A 21,387-nucleotide genomic window follows, 5' to 3' on the forward strand; every position below is an offset into this window, starting at 1 on the left:
TTATTTTAATTTATATAGCGCTCAGATGCCGCAGCCAAGAGGCGTCCCGGCGCTTTCCAAAGATGGTAGAACACAACACAGCAGAAATAACCAGAAAAGCAATGTTAAACTGAAGAGAATAAGAAGGTTTTTAGTGCCTTCCTAAAAGGGAGCAGATCTGGGATGGAACGAAGAGTAGTAGGTAAAGAATTCCAGAGAGCTGCCGCCAACACTGAAAAAGAGCGTCCGCCCATTCTAGCTCTTTTAAAGCGGGGCACAATGGCGAGATTTGAGCCTGAGGATCGAAGGGCTCTGGAAGGAACATAATGTTGGATTGTCTGCAGTAGGATAGGAGGGGAGGCAGACTTAAGAATTTTGAAAGTTAAGCACAAAGCTTTAAACTTAATTCTTTGCCCAACAGGCAGCCAGTGTAGGTCTCGAATAGTACGACGGGCAGAGACAAACTTCGGGAGGCCAACAAGCATCCTGGCCGCCGCGTTTTGCACCCTCTGAAGGCGGGCCAGTTCCGCCTGATTCACACCCAGCAACAGAGAGCTGGCATAGTCCAGTCTGGTAAGAACCAGTGCTTGGACTATGATCTGTCTGGTGTCCGCATCAAAAAACTTGAAGATGGGTCGGAGGCATTGCAGGGCACCAAAACATGTACCAGCTACACGCTTAGTGTGGGAGGTGAAAGAAAGTTTGTCGTCGAGCCACACCCCGAGATTTCTAACTTCAGCAACGGGGGTGGGAACAGGGCCCAATTCAGATGGCCACCATTGATCTCCCCAGAGTCCACCTTCCCTACCAAAAATAATGACCTCGGTCTTAGAGGCATTAAGTTGTAATCGGTTGTTCGCCATCCAGCCTGCCACAGCTTTGAGGGCTGACTGAAAGTTAGGGGCATCCATATTGGAATCACCATTAAGTGCCACCGCCAGCTGTGTGTCATCGGCGTATGACACCATGGTGAGACCAAAGCTTATCACACTCGTGTAAATTCTGCTCTGTTCCTTCTTTCTCGCTTTGTCACTGTTTTCATATCTTTCTCTCCTCGTTCGTTTCCCCTTTTTCTGTCTTTCTCTCTATTATTCTAGATCAAAGTTTGATGATGAAAAGTAAGCCCTGGCTCCACAACGAGCGTTAATGCCCATCAATTACACTCACCTGCACAACTTACATACTTTATGCAAGGCTCTCCTGGCCTAACCTATCCCTGCCTTAATCTGCCATTTCCCTCCACCCTCCCTTACTTCCCAACACTGATTGGTTCTCCTGCTAACGTTTCCTACCTGCTCTGAGCAGGTGGAATATGTTTGACGATTTGTCCCAGGATTCAGAGAGAATCCACTGGAAAAGGGCCCGGAAGGCCTGGATCTGTGTGGTTATTCCACATTATAGGAACAAACATGTAATTGCCAGATTTAGTGCTGGGACACTGATTAGAACCGGAGAGTCCACCCTCCACGTCTTTCCACACCAAAATGTGGCAAACTTTTACCAAGGGCCGAAAAAAGTGTCATTCTCTTTAAGCACAAAGGGTCAGATGTACCAAGCTAGTTAGCATTTCTTAAAGGGATGAATTGCTTTTTTGGCACGTTAAGACATGCTAAATAGCCTTTTAGCATGTGCAAAGGCTGTTTGGGAATCACAAAGGGCCACGTGTATCAAGCATTTTTCGCAAGCGGGCCGTTTCTCAGATTTGGCCTGTTTGCGAACTCAAAAAATGCTTCTCACATGTATCAAACCCTTTTTTGCGATTCTTTAACCTGTTACTGAATTGCAAAATGGGTTTGTGATTTGCTATTCAGAAGGGGTGTGCTTAGGGCGTCCCTTCCAAATAGCGAATCCTAATGGTATGTATGAATGCTTTGTAACCGTGAATGTGGTAGCAAAACATTTGCATTTTATCACCTGCTTCAAGTAGGTGGTAACCCATTTGCAAACAGAAAGGGGTCTCCAAGGAACCCCTTCCCATTTGGAAATGGCAGCAAAAAGTATTTTCATTGCAGGCTGTGGTCCCGGGGACCACTGCCTGCTCTTAGAAAACGAAAAGAGAACTTTTCATTTTTTTTTTTAAATGCAACCCGTCTTCCTTTAAGGAAAACAGGCTGTATTTAAAAAAATTGCCTGCTTTATTTAAAAGCAATCATGGACATGATGGTCTCCTGATCCCAGCTGGCCACCATCCCCGTGATTTTAGCGGTTCCTGAGGGGTCGCAAATTGCGACCTACCTCATTCATTTTTATGAGGTAGGTGATTTGTGACCCTCTAGGAATTGCAGAAAGTGTTCAACACATTTTCATACAAGCCGTTTTGCAATTTCCTAATTACGTATCGCAAGGATTCACAATTAGGGAATCGCAAAATGGTTCCTACATACATCAGGCCCAAAATGCGATTTCTACTCAGTACAAAATCGCATTTTTCGATCACCCAAAAAGGAAATTAGAAATAGGGATTTCTTATTTGAGATTTCCTATGCACATGTACAAAGGATTTACTAAATGCGAATTGGGCATTTAGGAAAAGCTATTACCATTGACTCAAAGTTGATGGTAACCGTAAAAAAAACACTCCAAAATGCTTTTTTTTAAAGTGCCATAAAGCACACACATGCACCTATGGCATTTGTGCACTTTACATGTGTACTGCTTTTTTCGGGGTGCAGCTTGAACGTCACTTTTGCTTTAAAATTGCCTAATTAGGAAATCGCAAATTAGGAAATGCAAAACCATTTGTACCCATGGGCCTTTAGGCCCAATAGGAACAAATGGTTTGGTGTTACATATATAGCGATTTGCTAATAGTGATTCCCACTCTGTAGGAATCGCTATTAGGGAATCTCTATTTTTGTACATCCCGTTTCGCATTTCCCAAATAGCGGTTTCCAAAGAATCGCTATTTAGGAAACGCAAAATAAGTATTTCGTACATCTGGCCCAAAGTCACTCCCTGTGATGATTCTAGCATTACGTTGATGAGTGATGGTGTTCTGATGTTCTTGTTTATCAATTGTTGTAGCATCTTCATCCATTTGAGGATGTGTGTGTACATTCGTGTGGCTGGCTGCCTTCATGAGAGTATTCACTTTGGGCCTGTTTGTGGGTGCATGTGTGTGGTTGTGGGTAAATGTGGTGGCGCAGGTGGCATATCTGTGGCTGTGGATGTGTTCTTCTCTGTGCTTTTGTGTGTCTGATTACCGCAGCATGCTTCTCTTCTCCCTGTTTGTGTGTGCATGTTTACGTATGGTTATGGGTATCTGTGGTGGTGCATTGGGCATATTTCTTTTTGGTTAGAGGTGGGCGACCTGATGAAGGCTCGAGATAGGCTCTGACTCAGTTCGAGAAAACGAGCCACCCTTTCATGTGGCTTCTGCCTGCCATCCACACTCTACCCACAAGTGCCAATAATGTTAGAAAAAGCATTAACCTTTGATGTAAACCTACTGGAGAGAGAAAGCGACACCTCACTAGTGTCTCAACTGCACAAACTAAAACCAGAAAATTCTGGGCTAAATACAGATGTCCGGGTTTACCAAATTGGTTGATCCTATGAAAGTATATCTTGTGTTTGATTCAATAGACAATAATGTTACTTTATGTATACTAAGAATCCCACCTATAGGGCACATGTGAAAACTGACTTGCCGCTTCCTTCACCAATACCATTGTTGCAAGGGAGAGAGGTGCCTAGAATGCTTCAAGGTTCACATTTAAACACTGTGGGGCAGATCTACAAGAAAGTGCCGCAGTGCGGCACCGCAAGCTCTTTGGCTGCGCCACACTGCGGCACTTTCAGAGCACATGAATGCGACATATTTACAATGATATGTCGCATTCCTGTGCTCTACTCTGCGCTGGCGCAGAAACAGCTGCCATGCACCGGCGCAGGCACCCTTGCACCATGGTGCAAGGATGCCTGCGCCATGGGGAGGTTGCTTTTGTGAAGGAAGGGCCCCTTCCTGCACAAAAGCAATCACTGCAGGCATTTTCCTCTTTCAATGCGTGCTGTAGAATGCAGCACGCTCTGAAAGAGGAAAAAAACGAGGAGAAATGAAAACATTTCTCCTCGTTTCGCTTGGCTACGCCACCCCTATGGTGATGCAGCAAACTGACGCATTTTCAGGTTTACGATTTCTCGTAAATCTGGAAATGCATCAGTGGACATGTACGTTGCGTGGGAACACCCACAGCAACACCCATGTCCCGCCCCTAACACGCAAAGTGTTGCGTGAACAGGGGCGATATTTACAAGCACAGGTTAAGTCACGCAGGGTGACTTTAGCTGTCCTTGTAAATATCCTTTACCAGGCTGCGCCACTAGTGCGTCACGCAACGTGATGCACCGGCGGCGCATGGGGCTTGTAAATCTGCCCCTCTAACTTTTAATTAATGCCTCTATGCAGTGATATAAGATTATCTATTAATTTGAAACATTAAAGCATGATAAAGTAATACACTTTTTTGAATTTTGCAGAGACTTTATCATAGTTTTCCATGACATTTGTTGCACAAATTCATGCCAGAAATGCTCTGCTCTCCCTGTTACTTTTTGCCCCAGTCCCTTTAATTTTTCCAGCTGTAGTCCTAGTGTTTTTTTTGTATTTGTGGCCAGATGCCTTTGAATGTGTGGTTGTTATCGTGTGGATCTCCGTGTGCTTTTGTGTGGCCTGTGCCTCTGCACGCTTGCTGTCCTTTTGTGCTTCCTCTGCACTCTTTCTGCAGACATTCTTCACACAATTGTGCACAGACACACAGCGGAAGCCCCACGTCACGCACGACAGTGACCCCTGCCGCAGGAGCTTTGACCCACAAACTGCTGAGCAGGGGCTTTTGTTTCTAAAGGACAGGCCCAGAACGGCGGCCCGGGCCGCGGCTGCCCTGCGTGTCTGACAGAGTATTCTGGCCTGTTCTGGTCACAGACCTCCAGGCCTCCTCCCCACGAGTGACCGTGTTTATTCCACAGTCTCCAACAGGCACCACTTCTTCGACAGTAACCTGCTCTATCTGTTTCGGATCAACTTCCGCCGGCGCCGGAGGCTGACCGAGCTTCTGAACGACAACCTGATTCGCCCACAGCCGGGGAGCCCTGACAGCCCCTTCTGCCTCCGGAAGCTGAACCCCGAGCCAGGCAACTCCAGCTTCCTGTCAGGTGAGTGAGGGCAGTGACGGGAGGAGGGGAAGAGGGGGCGTTTGGAGGGCGAATCTGCTTAGAATATTGGCTTCAGGACAAAGAGGGAACTCAGAACCCTGGAACAATGAGTAATTCATGTCATAATAAAGCATTGTTGTTAACCCCATAAGTGCTGCCGTCCGCCGTTGGACGTCGCAGCACTACCTTCCTAGTGCTGCGCACGTCCAACGGCTGACGCGGCCCCACCCGCGCAAAGAAACACCCTCACTGCGGCGGAATTACAGCAGCAGTAAATGGGTTAATGTGACCAGTTACTGGATTGATCAGGCTTTCTAATGCCTGGCGTTAGAATGACGCTGTTTTGGCCGCAGCCTCAGCCTTGTAAATCTGGGGCAGTGTAAAAAACACAATAGGTTTTGTTGTGGAATGCCCACAGCAACATCCATTGCACGTCCCTTTGCAGCATAGGACTCTTGTGGAAAGGGGCATATTTACAAGGTGGCATTAAGCCACATTAAGTGGCTCAGCGCCACCTTGTCAATATGAGAAATTACGCTATGCCACTGGAGCATCAAGAAAAGTAACGCTCCAGTGGTGATAGGGGTTTGTACAAATGGCCCTTTGTGTCCTTCCCTCAACCTTCCTCACAGCCAGGGCTGGACTGGGAACTGAAACCGGTCCCGGCAAACTGCTCGGTCGGCCCACCCTGGCGGGAGGGGGGGGGGGTGCAGCCGAGCTGTTTGCGAGGGCCGTTTCGGCCAATTTTGTTACAGAGGGCTGGTCTTACTGACCCAGGTAACAAAAATGGCCCCCCCAGATTGCCCAAAACCGGCCTCCACCCTGGGGCCCACCGGGGAAACGCCCGATGCTAGCTATTGCCAGTCCGGCCCTGCTCACAACACTACCTTGCACCAGCTTGTCAGTTCCTATTTACCGCTTCCTCAGATCGCACGGTAAATGGAAATATTATTCCCCATGGGATAGGAATTTTGTGTGGAATTTCACTTGGAAAAAATGGATCCCTGCTGTTATTCCCATTCCTTAGAGATTATCTTGTAATGGCCTGATTTCTGTGCAGGGATACTGGTCAGCAATATTATTTCCAACCACATGGTATGTCCACACCCAACTCCTCCTTTCTTGTAACTGGGACTTTAGACAAAAGTTATTGTAGGCAATTCTTCAAATCCTGGGGAGAGCTGAAAAGTGATCTCATACCTGTCCACAATAAGAACTGACTAAAACATGAGTGTAGTTTAAAATGTTTATTTCAACTATTGTGCTCTAAAACGCTGTTTACGAGCCACGACCAGCAGCAAAATGCATAATATAAATGCAGTTAGAATTGCAGCAAGGCCATATATCATAAAGGGAGATGTCATCATATATGGAAAGTGGATAAAGGACTATAAGGCCTAACCACCCTCCCCTTGGAAGAAGCAGGATCATTATATAATAGAAGGTCTCCGGGCTTTGTCAGCAGACCCCATACCTTAGTGCCTAGATGGTATTTCTACATCATAGCAACTGCATGGCTCTTCTTCCTGGAAAGCTCCCTCTCAAAGTGTGTGTTACCTAAACATGCATCTCTATAATATCAAAGCACGAGTTTCCAGCAGTAACTGTGCTAGCACGTTTTGTCTAGGCGCTAGGGACTGACCAGAACAGAATAACAAGGGGCATTGTTTATCGACTTTGCTCACAATGTTCAGACTAAACTCCAGGAACTGGCAGAGAACGAACAAAGCAGACAGTTCTCATGTGAAAGGCATAAACAGAGTGTTGCAAATATAAAGCCATGTAGTGATGCGCGCAAAAGCATCATCATGGCTGCTGGGCTCATGCTAACTTAGCGATGTCGACAATGTCCCTATCGGCCACGTGACACTATATATATATTTAAATATGGCAGTTTAGAAGAAGTTGGAAGTATAGATACTGATTTGGTGGAAGTGTGGAGGAAGCAGTGATTTTACTTCCTTATCTTCATGATCCGACGCAATAAAATAATGCGGTCAGAAACTAGATTGTGTGGTGCAGCAAGAGGCAAATTGAGGTGGATATTAGCCAAATGCATGAAAGATACTATTTGGGACCTAACGTGCACTGTTTTACGATGAACTCCAGAGGAGTAGTTAGCTGATGTCTCCACTTATTGCCAGGGGTGTTTATTAAGGATGCTGAATGTGGGTTATACAATGCATGTTTAATAAAAGGTTTGTTACTCCAGGGGGAGGAGATCTGTGTTCTGTATGTGTATGCTGCCCCTCTGCAGATTTTTGGGTGGAAGTTAACATTTTTATTTCTTCAGACTTAAGGTTTTTTAGGCCTGGCTTCTCAGTGCAGTTGTCTGCTATACCAATTGGTACCTATTCTTTAAAACATACAGAGTAGGCTTTAACTTCACACAGGCAAGTATTTTTCTCTCACCTCATGCTATTGGATGCTCGGTGCTACTCCGCCTCCCATAGAGTGCTTGCTTTGTATTGCCTGAGCAATGTAACGGGAAACATCCTTTACAACGCAACTTTTACAACACACTACCATTACGACGCAACTTTTACAACGCAAGTCATTACAACAAATTGCGCTGGAGGGCGCTCTAGGATAGGGAATAGTTTAATTACTATCCAACACATTCCCTACTATCCACGGGGACTGGAGTTGGAATAGTAAATTAAACTATTCACTATCCAGCGCCCCCCAACGCAAGTCGTTGTAACGACTTGCGTTGTAAAACCTGCGTTGTAATGGCATGCGTTGTAAAAGCATGCGTTGTAACGTCCTACATCCCAATGTAACGCGAGTACTGTTCAACATTTCAAAGGTAGACTGAATCATCAAACATTAAACACTTTACCTCATAAATGCATTCCACACAGAAAGCTATCACTCTTTTTTTCTAGCAGGTGTTTTTTAATGTTTTAATCCATGTTCCAAATAAGAGCCTGACCAATGGGTTTTGCCAGTGCTTGTTTTGAAAAGTAGTAACTGTGTTCAGTAAAATAAAAAATCAAGTGTTAGATAAGGGATCGGAGATCACACCTGCAGTATAATTCCTTAGTGCAGCAAATAGGGGTTGTTTATGCAGAAGATCAGGAGCTTGTGCCATGTACAGGCTGCTTACTTAGGGCCTGATTACTAGTTTGGTGGTGCAGGAAAGGGGCGGCACACCACCTCCCTACTCCTGCACTGCTAAACTCGACCACTGGCCGCCCGTTGTTGTCTGGCGGGCGGTCGTTTGGTGTTCCAATGGCGATGCCTTTGAAAAAGGCACTGCCATTACAAGTTCCTGTACAGCGTGGACTGTCCATGCTGTTTAGGAACTCAGCATGCATGCAGATAGGGGGGCACACCATGTACCCCCTGCATGCATCCCCATGGCCCGAGGCACCGGGGGGGGGGGCCTTAGTTTCCCCACCACCACCATATTCATGGCATGTACACCGCTATGAGACTGCAGGCAGTGAGTAAACTCGTAATATGCAGCCTTACACCACCGTGCCACCGCCAGGGGTCGCGGATCCCTTCCGGTTGTGGCAGTCCCATGCCAGTCCAATTATGCAGTCAGACTTCCAGTGCAGCAGGGACCGCTGCACCCCCACAGGTTTGGCAGTACTATGGACCGCTAAACTCGTAATCGAGCCCTAAGTATTCATTGCATTATATGACGGTCTTCTATGTTCATCTCTTGCTTCTCGTTCAGTCCAGCCCAGCAAGGAGATCAAGCTGGTGTGTGCGGTTCGCAGGAGCAGTGTCACATCCTTGGGCGGTTCCAACAACAGCAGCTACTTTGTCACCCCTCCGAGCCTGGGCTTCATGCCAACTGTCGAGTGTAACCCCAAGTCAGGTAAGCTGTGGGCCGCTTGTTCCTCACTCTGTGTCAGCACATCCCTGCATCGGGCCAGAAGTACGGAGCGGTGACTTCGAAAGAGTGCCATGGGCCCTAATGCAAACCGTTTTCTCTGCTCCATGGAGCCATGTCTGGAGTGCTGTGGACACCTCAAATCTCTGGCCTCCTTTGCGCTGCTTTATGGTGACCACCGCCTCCTAGGTCTCAGATTGTAGTCATGGACATTTGGTTGAACGCCTAATGCATTCCGCAGTAGTTTTGATGTGTTTTCTAACATCTGAAATCAATAATTTGTAGATGAAAAAATCAAGGGACAGAGGCCATAGTGAACTACAGTAAAATAGTCACCCTACCCTGCAACTCCTGTACTAAAGACAACTACACAGGCCATCAGACTAGAGGCATGGCCTTGAGATGTAGCTTTGGACTTGCGTGAGACAGAAAACAAAACTAAAGCTGCACTTAACCATAAGTCTTGGTCCTTAGCACTGAGACTTTTTTCATCATGAGATTATGACAGTGAGCAAGAGGGGCAGAAAGGGGAGAAAGAAGAATAAAGAGAAGTATAGGTAAAAAGTTCTGTGAGTGGGTTTTGCAGTACCAGTACCAGTTGTTTGCCATATGTGGTGCTAGAATTAATCGACCTCTAAGCTGGAAAACATTTACAATTGTTTTGGGTCTTTTTTGTCTGTAGTAACTTTGGAATATGGCAATGGCAATGAGCCTACCCTTTTGTGGGTGGGAGCATGTTACACCCTAACACCTTCTCTAGTCCTCATTAAACCCTCCCTAACACTCTGCCATTTATTCGTAAATATCCCTAATTTTCCTGCCACTCCCACCTGTCCCGCCCACATTTACTGTGAAAACACATAGAGAGTTAGACAGAGATCTACACACATACATATTAGGATAGGTGGAGGCATAGGCCTCCACAAGTAGGTTGGAAGGTAACATTTTGTAGTATGATGGTAGGACTATTTTTACTACTTGAAGTACTACACAATGTACTTTGTGAATAGGGCCCGCAGTGTATCACCTTGTGCTTAGTGGTAAACTGTCCGGCTGCGTCAACAGAGCTTTATGGAGCCGGCTGTCTCTCTGCATGTGAAGTTGTGACTTGCAGTGAACCATTTCACTTCATGAATGATGCCCTAAATGAGTGACTGATGGTCAGATGGGGTGTACACGTTTCCACTCTTGGCAAATACCTCTGGTGATTAAAAATGCCCTTGCAAGAGTCAATATGCCTAAGACACACAGTCCAAGGAATCCAAAATATAATTGATCCAGTTTGTGGTGCCTCTTTCATGCAGAAGAGGCACCCAATAGAGCCCACTTTATGGTCCTCAAAAGATGCCATTTAATTGTGAGCAAATTCCCTCATGAAAGGATAAAGTCTCATGTTTTCTAGACATTGCCGCGTGTCAGGCAATTATTTGCTATGTGCATGATGGACAAGGGTGACGGACAGGATCTTTTGTGACAGATATTGTGTCACAACCCAATTTCCAAAAACATATTTGGTAAAACAAAATCTTAAAGCTGCAGAAGGGCTTCAATATTCCAGACACAAGGTTTAGGGTCTGTACATGGCTTTGGCATTATGCCATCATGTGTGATTATGGACTTGTGTGAGATGCGGGCTATGAATTCAGTAAAGTGATGTCACAGTTTTGACCAATCAGATTATGCGTACAGCACATCACCCGTTTTTCAGTCCGTTCCCTGATATAAGTCATTCCTGTTACAGTGTTAAAGCGGAAAGTCACAAATGAGGAGCTGTTATCCCCAGGAGCGCCTTACCTGAAGAAAACCCTAACGGTGAGTCAATTGATGACATACTAAATTCAACAAACAACCCTGTTTTGTAGTCTGCTCATTATAATCTATAAAAACTGCAATCCATGTCAACAACCAATGGAAGCTCCTGGTGGTCTTTCTCATTTCTGATTGGCTAAACAGAAAAAGCAGGTTATTGGTAGTTGATGTGCACTGTAATGGATATTAAAAGATACTTGGAGCTCTGTAGGGATAATCAAAATTTCAAATGACTGAAATTCTGCCCACTAGTTGATAGGCTTCCAGCACACTGATGTTATTGGATTCAGTACTGTTCCACTTTTTGGACAGATCTCAAGAAAGAAGCTGTTGTTGCCGGTTCAGCGATATTTAAGCTATTTCTCTTGCAGATTGTAGGAGATGCTGTAGGCTGGGGCTTTGTGGTTCGCGGAGGGAGACCCTGTCACATCCAGGCTGTAGACCCCGGTGGCCCAGCTTCTGCAGCAGGCTTGAAGGTAAGGGAATTCTGTATGATGACCCGAGAGAAGGTCCTGAGTCCCATGGGAGGACTCTTGCATTGCCACCTTTCCTGCGCACCCGGGGCTCCATTATGTATAGGACGCATTTTCCCTGTTTGCGCCTGGCACACCTTAAACAGCTACGCCGTGCGCAAACAGGGAAATTGCATTCTATTACAGAGAATGCACTGCTCACAGGGCAGCCGCAAACTCTTGCTGGCCTAGGGGCAGCATTTAACTCCTTGAGTGTTCATGACGGCTCCCGGCTGTCATGAGTCACAGTAGGCGTGTGCTCATGACGGCCGGCAGCTGTCCGAACGTTGCTGCTCCGCCCACGCGGTATTAATTCCCCGCCTGTGCGAGAGAATTTATCAGTGGGCGGAGTTCGGACAGCTCTCGGCCGTCATTAGCACACGCCCACTGTGATTTATGATGGCCGGGAGCCGTCCTGAGTACAGGAGCGTCATGCCCAACCCTGCCCCCCCTCGCACTGCGGCTGAATTTGCCCTGCAGCAAACGGGTTAAGTAAAATACGGAGCAGCTTAAAAGCAGCCACTCCGTGTTTCATAGTGCAGGTCGCAACTCGTACCAGTCGGGTGCGGTGAGTGGCTGCACCCACCTGCAAGGTGGATGTCTGGGGGGTCTATGGGATCCATTTTTCCCCTCCAGGGAGCTACTATCAGGCGGCACATTGACAGTGTGCCTCCTGGGAGTTTCTTTGCCTTTGTGTCCGTATCTGTAATAAGGCGTGGGTGCAAAGGCAGTTCCGTCATTTGCATGGGCCACACCCCCATGCAAATGAGGGAACGCTCTCTTGAGAAAGCGCTGGTGCTGTATATGCACCAGCGCTTTCGGTATTACAGAAGGGGCCGCACCAGTGACTGAGGCCCCTTCTGTAATACCAAAGTGCCCCAGGGGTGCACAAAGCGGGCACAAACAACCATTGTGCCCCCGGGACACCTTGGTTAATATGTTTCTATATGACTGTGCAATTTTAGTGCAATGCATTTGAGCACTCACATTTGCAGAAACAGACCAATGAGAAAACTACTTTTGCATCCATTGACCGAAGCAGCCTTTGCCTCTACGCACTTGTTGGTTCGTTAAAATGTTTTTGTACTGATCCACAGGTACAAATGTCGATACAAAATTGTTCTGCCCCTGTTGTTTACTACATAATATGGCCTGGTGTGGCATTCTTATTTCAGACCCAAGAGATAACTAACTTAAATGGGGAAACATCCTTTACGACGCAACTTTTACCATGCAGTCCCTTGACAACGCAGGTTTTTAAACGCAAGTCATTACAACCAATTGCACTGGGGGGCGCTCTAGGATAGGTAATAGTTTAATTTACTATCCAACACCTTCCTTACTATCCACGGGGACTGGAGTTGGAGTAGTAAATTAAACTATTCAATATCCAGCACCCCCCAATGCAAGTCATTGTAACGACCTGCGTTGAAAAACCTGCGTTGTAAAGGCATGTGTAGTAAAAGCATGCTTTCTAACAACGTACATCCACTTAAATGTAACTTAAATATCCTGAATAAAACATTTGACAGTAAAGAATGTGAGGCTGCCATAATCCAGGCCATAACTTCCTGAGCAATAGAACAAAGTTTTGTACAGTGCCAATAAACAGTAAATTTCCCAGCATCACATATTGTAGCATGGCCATCTACCGCTGAAATTTGAGACTGAACTATTATTCTCTCAGTAGCACGGTTGATGTGGTATTAATGGCTACTTACCCAGCCTGTGGGCATCCCTGACTTTTTGGGCAACTACTGGTTACACGCCATGGACCGTGCAGAAGATCTTCATACCTACGGCTGCCTCTTCCAGGGGAGGCACTCTCATCTCACATGTTAGTTTAGGAAATTGTCCAGAACAGCATATATTGCACACATGTTGGTCAATTATACTGATGTAAGATGCAAAATGTAGTCATCAAACTGATCTAAACATTTTACAGCGCGCCCTCTCACACAATTGCAAACTCATCATTCTAATCATCTGATCCTTAATATAGTGCCCCCCCCCCACCCCCGCACCCCTTCCCCCCAGGACATTTTAGACACATAGAAACAATTGATATGCTTTAAACCACAATTTTCTTTTGAAATTGGAAGAAGGCACAGGTTGTACTGGAACAAAGAATGTGTATTAGAGTTCAATCTACTCATGAAACAGCCTAAAAGATATACTCCCAGATGCATCAACAACCCATGTTGCGATTCCTTAATAGCGAAAAATACCGATTCGCTATTAAGGAATAGTAAAATGGAACGCATCAAGAAATCACTAAAAAAATAGCGATTTCTTAGAATTCCTTAATTGCGACTCGCAAATTGCGAGTTGCAATTAAGGAATACCTCCCCATTCATTCCTATGGGCCTAGAGGCCCATAGGAATGAATGGGAAGACAATCTCAATTTGCGAATCACAATTAGCGAATCACAAATTGAGATTGCGATTTCAAGGGTGCAGGGGTGTCCAAAGGACACCCTGTTGCACCCCTGAAATTGATCTGTGCACATATGTTGCGCACACACATGCCCTTAGGGCATGTGTGTGCGCATCATGAAACTTTGAAAAATGCACTTTAGTGCATTTTTTTATGTTTTTGCAAATTACCATGAAGTTGTACTTCATGGTAATTTGCGTGCCCTATTAGCGAATTCGCTATTTTTAAAACTTTCATGCATTGCATTTAAGGAATCTGAATTTGAGATTCCTTAAATGCAAATAATCGCAATTTGGCGATTTCTCAATATGCGATTTTTGCATTTGGGATGATGCATCCCAAATGCAAAAATACCGGTCGCAAAGGGGCAGATTCTGAGAATCTGCCCCTTTGCGAGCGGATTTTTGTTTGTTGCATCTAGCTGATAGATTGTAGAGGTAGGTCACATAAACTAGCTGTGAAATGGCATTTCTTTCTATAATTTTGTAATAATGTATGTACTATATTTTGCTTCACTATTACCTTTGACATCCTTTGCCTTTTTATCTGCCATATAATATGAGTAGTATTCTACTGGGAATGGGTAGGATGGAGAAATGAAAAAGCACACACATTGTGGGACACCCCCGCGCCGCACGGCCACCAGCTGCTGCGTGTGCCCCCCTGCTGTGCCCTCTGCCTCGCTGCCAGGCGCGCTGCCGGCTGACCCTGCTGTCGCTGCTCTGCTCTGTTTTTTCTATCATTTGTGCTTGTTTTCTCCCTCGTTGTTTTTGCCCGCGTTTAGTGTTGTGTTGTTTTGCCCATCCTTTGTGCCTGTTTCTCGTAGTTCTGCCCGTGTTAGCGTGCCACTGATTGTCTTCTGTGCCTGATTTCCCTCGTATTCGCTGCCCGCTGTCCTTCGTGGTTCCCGCCTTCCGCCCCCCGCTTCCCGCCACCACCGCCGACCCCGCCCCTTTTTCCCTTCTGTTCCCTCCCCGCTCCCGCCTCCCAGCTGCTCCGCCCACCCGCGCACTTGGCCTCAAAAGGCGACCGTGCGACACAGGTGAGTGTGACCCACTTGTGGGACACCCCCGCGCCGCACGGCCACCAGCTGCTGCGTGTGCACCCCTGCTGTGCCCTCTGCCTCGCTGCCAGGCGCGCTGCCGGCTGACCCTGCTGTCGCTGCTCTGCTCTGTTTTTTCTATCATTTGTGCTTGTTTTCTCCCTCGTTGTTTTTGCCCGCGTTTAGTGTTGTGTTTTTTTGCCCATCCTTTGTGCCTGTTTCTCGTAGTTCTGCCCGTGTTAGCGTGCCACTGATTGTCTTCTGTGCCTGATTTCCCTCGTATTCGCTGCCCGCTGTCCTTCGTGGTTCCCGCCTTCCGCCCCCCGCTTCCCGCCACCACCGCCGACCCCGCCCCTTTTTCCCTTCTGTTCCCTCCCCGCTCCCGCCTCCCAGCTGCTCCGCCCACCCGCGCACTTCGCCTCAAATGGCGACCGTGCGAACGCGCAGCGTTGACGCGCAGCGGGCGCGCCAATTGTGCGCCGAAGGCGCGCCAAAGGTAAGCCCGTCTGCGCCCGTCCACGCCTGGACCGCGCCCAGTGCCAGGACCCCTGGCCCCCACCGACGGAAGCCGACCCGACGAACCTACAACGCCGCCGATCTCATCGCACTCAACACCGGCCGCATCCCAGGATGTCACCGAGCCGCCCCGAAGCACACCCACGGACCCTTCAGCTGCCACGCCTGCAAGTTCACCTGCATCCGGACTCACCCTGCACCAGCACTCGCCAAGCCGAACATCAGCAGCAACCACCTCAAGTGCATCCTGCTCAACACCCGCTCCGTCCACAGACACGCCGTAGAACTCTGGAACCTCCTCGACACCACCGCCCCTGACGTTGCCTTCCTCACCGAGACCTGGATGAACGCCTCCTCTGCCCCAGACATCGCCATCGCCATTCCGGAGGGCTACAAGATCATCCGGAGGGACCGCGTCAACCAGACAGGAGGAGGCATCGCCATCATCCACAGAGACACCATCCGCATCACGACCAACACCGACGACACCCTAACCACCGCTGAACACCTGCACTTCCAGATCCACACCAACCCGAGGACCACCCTCAGAGGCACCCTGATCTACCGACCCCCGGGTCCACGCACACGATTCAGCGAGGACATCGCCGACTTCGTCAGCCCGCATGCCCTCCCCTCCGCCGACTACATCCTCCTGGGGGACCTCAACTTCCACCTGGAGAACAACAGCGACCGCAACACCATCAGCCTGCTCGACAACCTCGCCAACCTGGGACTCAAGCAACTGGTGACCACCCCCACCCACCTCGCCGGACACACACTCGACGCCGTCTTCTCATCCAGCAAAGACGTCACCTTCACCCACGCAACAGGGCTCCACTGGACGGACCACAGCTGCGTCCACTTCAGCTTCAGAAGAACGACGAGCCACCACCACCAGCAACAGGTTGCCCGAAGAAGCTGGAACAAGATCACAGCCGACCAACTCACCGCTTCCCTTAGTCAGCACCCCCCGCCAGCTCAGCGAACCCCAACCAGGCCGCCGACACCCTCACGAAGTGGATCAGCAACTGCGCGGACGAACTCGCCCCACTGAGAACCCCGCCCAGCAGACCCGGCAGCAGAAAAACACCATGGTTCACCGACGAACTCAAGAGCTCCAAGAAGAACTGTCGGGCCCTCGAGAAAGTCTGGAGAAGGGAACCAACGACGGACAACATGACCACCCTCAAGCTCGCCACCCGAAAACACCACCAACTGATCCGCGCCACCAAGAAAAACACATACAAGGACCGGCTGGACAACAACGCACACAACTGCAAGGAACTCTTCAACATCGTGAAAGAGCTCTCCAACCCCAACGCCGGAAACAATGACATCACCCCGTCGCAAGACCTCTGCAACTCCCTCGCCTCCTACTTCCACAACAAGATCGCGGACATACACAACAGCTTCAGCAACCAACCAACGCAAGCCACAACCGCAACAACGCCACCCACCACCACCCTCCGCACCTGGACTCCGATCAGCACCGAAGACACTATCCGCACTATGAACTCCATCCATTCCGGATCTCCGACTGACCCCTGCCCTCACCACGTCTTCAACAAGGCCGACGCGGTCATCGCACCCCACCTGCGGGACATCATCAACACCTCCTTCGACACCGCCACCTTCCCTGAGAGCTGGAAGCACGCCGAACTCAGCGCTCTTCTCAAGAAACCCACAGCAGACCCCACCGACCTCAAGAACTACCGTCCCATATCGCTCCTCCCGTTCCCGGCCAAAGTCATCGAGAAGACAGTCAACAAACAGCTGGCCGCCTTCCTCGAGACGAATGGATCCCTCGACCCCTCACAGTCTGGCTTCCGAGCGAACCACAGCACCGAGACCGCCCTCATCGCTGCCACCGATGACATACGAACTCTGATGGACAACGGAGAAACAGCGGCCCTCATCCTCCTGGACCTCTCCGCGGCTTTCGACACCGTCTGCCACCGCACCCTAGTACAGCGCCTCGGCAACATCGGAATCCAGGACAAGGCGCTGGAATGGATCACCTCCTTCCTCGACGGAAGAACACAGAGAGTCCGCCTACCACCGTACAAGTCAGAGGCCACCAAAGTCATCTGCGGCGTCCCTCAAGGATCCTCACTGAGCCCCACCCTCTTCAACGTCTACATGAGCCCCCTCGCGGCCATCGCACGCCAACACAACCTCAACATAATCTCCTACGCCGACGACACCCAGCTGATCCTCTCCCTGACCAACGACCCCGCCACCGCCAGAGCCAACCTGCACGAAGGGATGAGAGAGGTAGCCGAATGGATGACGACCAGCCGCCTGAAGCTGAACTCGGACAAGACGGAGGTCCTCATCCTGGGCTCCTCGCCCTCCGCATGGGACGACTCCTGGTGGCCCCCCGCCAAGGGCACCGCACCCAAACCAACGGACCACGCACGCAACCTGGGCTTCATCCTGGACCCCTCCCTCTCCATGACCAGACAAGTCAACGCCGTCTCCTCGTCATGCTTCAACATCCTGCGCATGCTACGGAAGATCTTCCGGTGGATCCCCACCGAGACGAGGAAGACGGTCACCCAGGCCCTCGTCACCAGCCGACTGGACTACGGCAACGCCCTCTACGCCGGAACCACCGCCAAGCTCCGGAAGAGACTCCAGCGGATCCAGAACGCATCGGCCAGACTCATCCTCGACATCCCCCGACGCAGCCACATCTCCGGACACCTGAGAGATCTGCATTGGCTCCCGGTCAGCAAGAGAATCACCTTCCGTCTCCTCACCCACGCGCACAAAGCCCTACATGACCAAGGCCCGAGCTACCTCAACAACCGGATCAACTTCTACACTCCCAAGCGCCTCCTCAGATCAACCAGCCACGCCCTCGCCGCCGTCCCCCGCATCCGAAGAGCGACAACAGGAGGAAGGTCCTTCTCCTACCTGGCCGCCAAGACCTGGAACTCACTCCCAACCGACCTGCGCCTGACCCAAGACCACCTCTCCTTCAGGAAGAAGCTGAAGACCTGGCTGTTCGAGCAGTAACGGCACCCCCCCCCCACCCCAGCGCCTTGAGACCCTACGGGTGAGTAGTGCGCTATATAAATGACCTGATTGATTGATTGATTGACACATCTCACAATCTCAGATTTTGTGGGTGCCAACACAAATTTTTTCTTGGGGCGCGGGAAGGTGACCTTGTTGTGATGCCAGAGTTGTATTGGGAGACCACAAGTAAGCAAATGCTATTTTGTCTGGGGGCCTGAAAATCCTAGCAAGGCTCCTAAAACAGCAGCCCTTACTTACCCCTTAGGTTGCATAGACCTTACAGGTTGGGATGGTAGTTCTACCTGCCAAAGTTTTAGAAACGTTAAAGGTACAAACGTATCCCATACTTTTTACACCTACATACAGGCTTGGTCTTAAGCAGGGCTCCTGGAATCTTGGCATTCTTTTACTACTGATATTTCCATGTAATTATTATTTTGCATCATTGGCAACAGTGATATATGCCACATAATTTACAAATTTAAATACAAATATTTCCAGCTCAGCTGAATCAAAAGTTAGCAAATGTACAGTGTGAGCATGTGATGCAGTACATTTGAACACACTTTGGAAAGTTAGCTGGTCAGTTTTCAGCTGTTGACTGCAGTACTTTGGTATTAAAAAAGGTACCTAAATGCTGAAAGTATTTAGATAGAATCAATGCCTCCAACTGATGGTCTGTAGAATAATTTTAATTTGGAGCATGAAAGAAACCTTTCATATTTAAATGTAATTAGAAGAGAATTACAAGAATGACTCATGCTGCACCACATATATCATCCCAAGCAGAAGGCAATGAGAGAGTGGAAAAATCCCAAACCTTTTACTACTGTTTGTAAAGTCGGAGATCTTGAATCTCAAGGGTATCCTAGTGATACCCTTATGCTACACATAAGTACTGTACAATACCGCCACACAGGCCTTTTACATAATGGAATGAGGGTTTCCAGAGCTTCATACTATTGACCCAGCACAAATCTAAAACTGAAAACCAGTTTCAAACATATTTGGGATGCACAGAATAAAAGAGGCATACATTTTATTATTAGATGTGAACATGTTCCTCTGTTTCCTGCTGACTACCACATTATGGGGCCTATTCACAAACTGCATTTCATAGAATAGAAAGTAGAGCTACAGTAGTACTATTTGTAAACTGCCATTATTAGAACATTGGAATGTTGGGAGCTCCATAGAAAACAATGGAGTGCTCCGGGCTTCTAACGACCGGTAGAAGCCCTGAGCATCAACATTCCAATGTTTAGCAAAGGCCTCACGGAGCCCGAAGGTCTTTCAACCCCCTTGGGCTCCACAAGGTCTTTGTTTTACAAGTTGGAACATTTTTCCTCTGTGGGCGGAATGTTCTAATGGCCTGAAAACCCTTCATAGCGGGCTATACTGGCCATTAAAGGCCCACTCCATTGTTAAAGGCCCTCACCAACACTGGAGCGGGCCTTTAATGGCTGGTAGAGCCCACTATGGCGGGCTCTGAGGCTATAATAAACCAATATCTCAGGCCTATGCATCAGCTTGTCTTGCCGTTCCTATGCAGAGATCCCCACACACATCTTTATATGCTTTTGTAGTAAATGTCGGAGGGACGGTAAAGTGGCTTGAAAATTGGAATTATTTAATTCTACATGGGCGGGGTTTAGGGACATTGAGATATGAGACATGCTAATAGAAACACTCACAAATGAGTAAACAACTAATATTAAATTATTTAAATTTTTTCAACATTGCTATTTTACACCTATATTCATGTATTGCTCTGTCCTGCTGCAGAAATTCAACGCTCACTCAATTTTGGTGCTGATCCTGGGGCGGTGGGTGTCATCCCTGTCTCATATTTCATTAATCCTCAAATAAATACCTGCACTTTGAGATAACTTCAGTTGCACATTTCTTTATTGGTGATGTGGCATAAAACGCCTTTCTCAAATCAAAGGCATTACACTATGTGATGAACATAAATAAAAAACTAATGATAGACCATGACAAAAGATGCTATACACATTTCATCTTTATTCTGTTTAAACCATGACTCCATGTGAAAAGGAGACACATCACGCACTTTCCATAAATCTCTCCCTTGTGTGGTTACAGCTCCACTTATGTATACACTTTGTTCACAAATAATTACAACTTTCAAAGAGTTTTATGGTATTTCATAATTGAACAACGTCATATTAGGGAAATAGAATCAACATGATTGCACAATGTTAGCACAATAGAGGGTGTGCCATATACATTGATGTCCATGGTGATAAATATAGGCATACATTGAATCTTTTTTGAAAATCGATCATTTTTAAGTCTCAGTGGACATCTTTACATACGCTTTATTTACATTAGTGCCCCAGTGGGGTTCTGCATATATTAAGTGCTACCAATATGAACCACATTAGAGTTGACAATGGCACCTAAAGGTCAGCAATATGACTCTGCGATACAGTTAAGACTGCTGCAAATAAAGACACAAGTGAACAGAAAAAAACAACTACAGCAATGGAGTCTACAAGGAAAAAGAAAATCCTATGTCGTCGGGGAGTGTAATAGTGCACTGGGTAGGTCGAGGTCCAGGAAATGCACCCAGTGTATGTTACAAGTGTACAGGCAGAAATAATGGGGACTCGTGTATGTGGGTTTCTTAGTTCCAATTGCCTAATACAGGGGAACACAGGAGGCGGTATGAGCATGAAGCAATGGTGCATCCCAGGTCCGGGCAATGTGTCCATGGCCTACCCAGTGGTCTCCGCAGGCCCTCCTTCTCAGTAGTTAGAGGGAAGGCCAAGGAGGGCATCATAGAGTCCAATGATTGCCGAGCATGTGAGTTTTGGAAGGGCTTAGCCATACCACATCCCCAAGCATCATGTGGGACAGCCAATCAAAACATAAGGAGATGTTGCAGAAACCGCGGTGTCATTCAGGGATGGCGGGTGTCGTTTTTTGCCACTATGTTCCTGATAAAGATCTTCCATCATCCACCTTCCGCCAACCCTCCCCCTCTGGTTCACAACAATTTAAGAGCATCCTACTCCGCACACGACCACTTTAGCGAAGTGTC

At 48.0% G+C, this 21,387-nt stretch overlaps 1 protein-coding gene across 1 annotated transcript in view; it reads left to right on the forward strand.

Moving 5' to 3' along the window:
• Positions 1-21,387, forward strand: part of LOC144768175 (DEP domain-containing mTOR-interacting protein-like) — a 150,447-nt gene that overhangs the window by 113,504 nt on the left and 15,556 nt on the right. Inside the window, exons 6-9 of the mRNA XM_078651637.1 lie at positions 4,948-5,133; positions 8,822-8,965; positions 10,722-10,792; positions 11,161-11,265. Of these exons, the coding sequence (XP_078507763.1) occupies positions 4,948-5,133; positions 8,822-8,965; positions 10,722-10,792; positions 11,161-11,265 (506 nt within the window). The remainder of the gene's footprint in view (positions 1-4,947; positions 5,134-8,821; positions 8,966-10,721; positions 10,793-11,160; positions 11,266-21,387) is intronic.

This window comes from Lissotriton helveticus, chromosome 7 (assembly GCF_964261635.1).
Source record: "Lissotriton helveticus chromosome 7, aLisHel1.1, whole genome shotgun sequence".
Lineage (NCBI taxonomy): Eukaryota > Metazoa > Chordata > Amphibia > Caudata > Salamandridae > Lissotriton > Lissotriton helveticus.